This window comes from Canis lupus, chromosome 15 (assembly GCF_048164855.1).
Source record: "Canis lupus baileyi chromosome 15, mCanLup2.hap1, whole genome shotgun sequence".
Classification (NCBI taxonomy): domain Eukaryota; kingdom Metazoa; phylum Chordata; class Mammalia; order Carnivora; family Canidae; genus Canis; species Canis lupus.
This window is the reverse complement of record NC_132852.1, coordinates 55,815,540-55,819,860: the sequence shown is the minus strand read 5'-3', so window position 1 is coordinate 55,819,860 and position 4,321 is coordinate 55,815,540. Positions and strand designations below refer to the sequence as shown.

The 4,321-nt window shown below is 39.5% G+C and overlaps 1 protein-coding gene across 1 annotated transcript; it reads right to left on the bottom strand.

The window, feature by feature from the left end:
- Nucleotides 1-2,531: 2,531 nt before the first annotated feature.
- LOC140604452 (olfactory receptor-like protein OLF3) lies at nucleotides 2,532-3,485 on the bottom strand. Its single transcript, XM_072775722.1, has one exon. It carries the CDS (start codon nucleotides 3,483-3,485, stop codon nucleotides 2,532-2,534), a length of 954 nt encoding a protein of 317 aa, XP_072631823.1.
- Nucleotides 3,486-4,321: the final 836 nt, after the last annotated feature.

Genomic DNA, 4,321 nt, shown 5'->3' with positions numbered 1-4,321 from the left:
TCAACAGAAATCTAAGCTGGTGCTCAATGCATGAGGCACCTCCTCCATTCATCCATTAGTATGGAGTCCTTAGATCTTGGGTAATTGAATCTAAATGACTATGAAAAATGAGATGCTTTATGAAATGGAAACTGAAATGAGAACTATTTCATCTTCTCTTAGAAGCCTTCACCTGTATGACCCTCATTCCACATCTAGGGAAAAAAAAATCCCCTCTTTCTTTGAATTTCCAGAGCTCTTTCTGTGTGTATCTTGTGTTATAATTTTACATTTTAAACCATTTCTTCTATGTTGCTGTAGAAAACTACAGCCCCGAGGCCAAATTTGGCCTGCTGCCCATTTTTGTATGGCCACAAGAAAAAGGTGTTTTACATTTTTAAATGGTTGAAAAAATCAAAAGAAGAATAATATTTTCATAGCTTATAAAGTCCAAATTTCAGTGTTCATAAATTAAGATGTATTTGTACTAGCCCCACTCATTCTTGTATGTGTTGTCTATGGCTGTTTTAGTGCTACAATGACAGAGTTGAGTAGCTGGGTGACCTGAAAAGCCTAAAAGATTTGCAATCTGGCCAATTATAGAAAGTTTCCGAACCCCTGCCTTGGAACACTGTCGATTTTTGGAGGCCACGGCCATATCTAAACACAACTCTGGTACCCCACAATGCCTACAGTAATGTCTTTAACAAAGTTGATGCCATAAAATGATCATCTGTGACTTTATTTGGAGAAGGCTAAGAATAAAATGAGTCATATCAGAGGGAAAACTTGACCACTATGGCCTTGTAATTGATATTGCATGAAATTCCAGACAGAGGTATCCACAGCTAATGGGGCACATTATCCTAGACCTAATATGAGCTTTTAACCTTCTCCATTCCCACAGATCTTATCCCGTCTTTCCTCCTCTGCACTCTTGGCAATGGGTACCTCCTCTTGTTTCACAGAGAAAAGAGGTGCCAGTGGAAGCCCATCAACTCCTAATCACTAATTCCCAAATACAAATCAGTGAAACAAGAAAGAACAGATTCAATGGAGAGACAAAGGGATGGAAGGAGACTTTCTTCATTTTCTTGAAGAAAGTGAGATTCACAATTATATTCTTTATTCTCCATCTCCTACATATCCCTTGTTTAATCACTTCTTCCCCTTTTACTTTCTTAGGTTACTGTCAGAGGTGAGGTACACTCACAGATGATACTCCATTACTAAATTTACAAAGGTTGAGTAGGGCCCCGTGTGTGTGTGTGTGTGTGTGTGTGTGTGTGTGTGTGTGTGTTTGTGTGTGTTGGGGTAGGGGGATACAAGAAGGCTCTTAATGTGGAGACTTGCAAGTAACATCTGCACAGCAGACTGACCTATCTTGATAATCCAAAATCCACATCAAAACTGCATTACCTTTCATTGATTGCCTAAAGAAAGTGCTTTTCTTATATTAACTATGTCTTTGACATTTTACACATTTATCTCATTGTTCATTTGCTTACTTTAGTTGTAAAGGTTCAGAGAAAAAGCTTGCTGATTTTCAGAATTAGAGAATTTTTGCCTTTGAATGCATGTCCATGTATATACAATAAATTAGCAGTGACTGGATCTCAGATTTTCCTTAGCCAATAAAGTTATTGTGTACAAACAACCCTTGGTTATATTCTCATCAGGGTAAAACAAGAATTTTAGTTGCTGTTTCTCCACCCAATTATTTCCATTACTCAGGATAGTCTTTATAACCACATGTAGTGAATGTAGCACAAATAAATATCTTCATTCTTAGAACAGTGACTCACACAATTACTGAATATAGTTACATATACCACACATTTTAAGTGAGTCCTCAAATTGAAAATGATTTTGTTCCCACTGGGAACATGATAACCTTTTACAAAATGTGGATGAATAAAAAACTGTGTTCCAAGATAAGATTCATGAATAGGTCCATAATTACAACAATGTGACAAATCAAAAGAGTAAATTATTGTCTTTAATTACTCTTAGGCCATATGAATGAAGATTGAGTAAGGGTGAGTTCTTTTACTTTTTTTTTCCTCTTTATTTTTTAGAATTATTATTTTTATTTAAATTCAGAATTTAATTTATTTTATTTTAATTAAATTTAATTAACATATAGTGTATTAGTTTCAGAGGTAGAGTTGAGTGATTCATCAGTTTTATATAACACCCAGTGCTCATTACATCTCGTTCCCTCCTTAATGTCCAACACTTAGTTACTTTGTCCTCCTACTGTCCTCCCTTCCAGCAACTCTTAGTTTGTTTCCTGTGATTAAGAGTCTATTATGGCTTGCCAAGGGTGAGAAGTTCTATTACAGCAGTGCTCAACTCCACTGAACATGCTGCTGTGACTTAAAAATACACCCACATCCCACACCCCAACTGAACCTCCAGCCTCCTACCAGTACATGTGTCGTCATCTCCTTCCTGGTTGCCAGGGCAATGCAGGTGATGCCTGCCATATCGGAGTTAACTGGGATAAAGCGCAGGGAAAGTTCTTTTCTCTAAGTGATGCTCAGGATTCATCAAGTTGCCAGTTTTGACGTTATTCCAGATAACTGCCCTAATAGTTTCTGCCAGGCTCCCTTCACCTCCTTATTCCTTACACTATAAATCATGGGGTTCAGCATGGGTGTCAAAACAGCATAGAAGAGAGAGATCAACTTCTCCTGAAGGACAGAGGGGCTGGAGCGGGGCTGGATGTAAGTGAAAATCGCCATACCATAGCACAGGACAACCACTGTGAGGTGAGAGGCACAGGTGTGGAAGGCTTTCTTTCTTCCCTCTGTGGACTGGATCTTTAGGATGGTGGAGATGATCTGGATGTAGGACAGGAGAACCAGGCAGAAAGGTGTCATCAGCAGAACAATGCTCGAAACCGTGATTGCAATCTCGTTGGAGGAAGTATCCACACAAGCCAGTCTGACCACAGCCAAAATTTCACATGATATGTGATCAATGTACTTGTTTGTGCACATGGGCAGCTGAAATGTGATGGCAGTATGGATGAGAGAGTTCATAGAGCCACTGACCCAGGAGGTGATGGCCAACCTAGTACAGAGCCCTCCGTGCATGATGACCGAGTATCGCAGGGGGTCACACACAGCCACATAGCGGTCATAGGCCATCACTGCCAGTAGAACAAACTCAATCCCACCCAAGCCCAGGGAGAAGAATAACTGGGCGGCACAGCTCACAAATGGCATTGCTTTATGGGCTGCAAGAAGATGTGCCAACATCTGAGGAACGATGCTTGTGGCATAAGAGACGTCAACGAAGGAGAGGTTGGTGAGAAAGAAATACATGGGAGTGTGGAGTCGGCTGTCCAGTCTGATGAGAAGAACGATGAGGAAGTTTCCCAGCACTGTCACCAAGTACATGACTAAGAGCAGGACAAAGAGGGACACCTGTGTGTCCCAGTCACTGGACAGGCCAAGGAGAATAAATTCTCTCATCCATGTCTGGTTATTTGTTCCCATTAAAAAAATGTGAGAACCATTAATCTGCAAACAGTTGGAGATAACAGAAGCTGTTGAGTCAAAGAACCATTTTAATGAGTACATACTGTATACAATTAGCTAGGCTTCACCAGATATTTCAGACAATTTATCAGTCAACGTGACTCTGCATCAGAGTCAGGGCAGCACCTTCATAAGGACATGAGATGGTCTCAGGGGAAACCCAGGTAAAGCCTGGAGATAATGCAGTACAATTCTAGGAGCTCACATCTTTACCAACTTACCTCAGATTCCAGGGCAAGAAGAGTTTTGTAAGTGATAATTGTAGGTAAAATGATAAACAATGAAAAAACTTGGTTGGAAAGTTTTAAAAAGCTATCTTACATATGTCAACTAGACCCATCATAGTGAAAAGGGTGTATTTATCACTAAAGGAAATATTGGGAAGAGTCAGGTCCTTGTGGAAAGATCTGGAATCAGAGAAGCTAAATTTCAAAATGGTTTTATTTATTACTTATTTGCAGCTATGTGATCTGAGCTAGGTGACAAGCTTTTATATATGAAACAGAGGAATATTGTACAACTCACAAGTACATTTAAGCTCAAATGTAGGTAATTTAATGGGATAGTACTTTGTGAACCTTTACTGGTAGTAGTATTATAGTAGTAGAAGTATTAGTAGTAACATGACTTCTGCCTTGAGGTCAACAAGGTAAAAAACATGATTTTCTTCATGCATCACCTCTCCAAATTCAAACGTAAATAAAATTGGAGGCAATCTTTCCCAGGGCTAAGAGCTTTAGGAATGGATGGGAGGCTTTGAAGACTTTTTGGTTTTTTGATTGCCTTTGATCCTC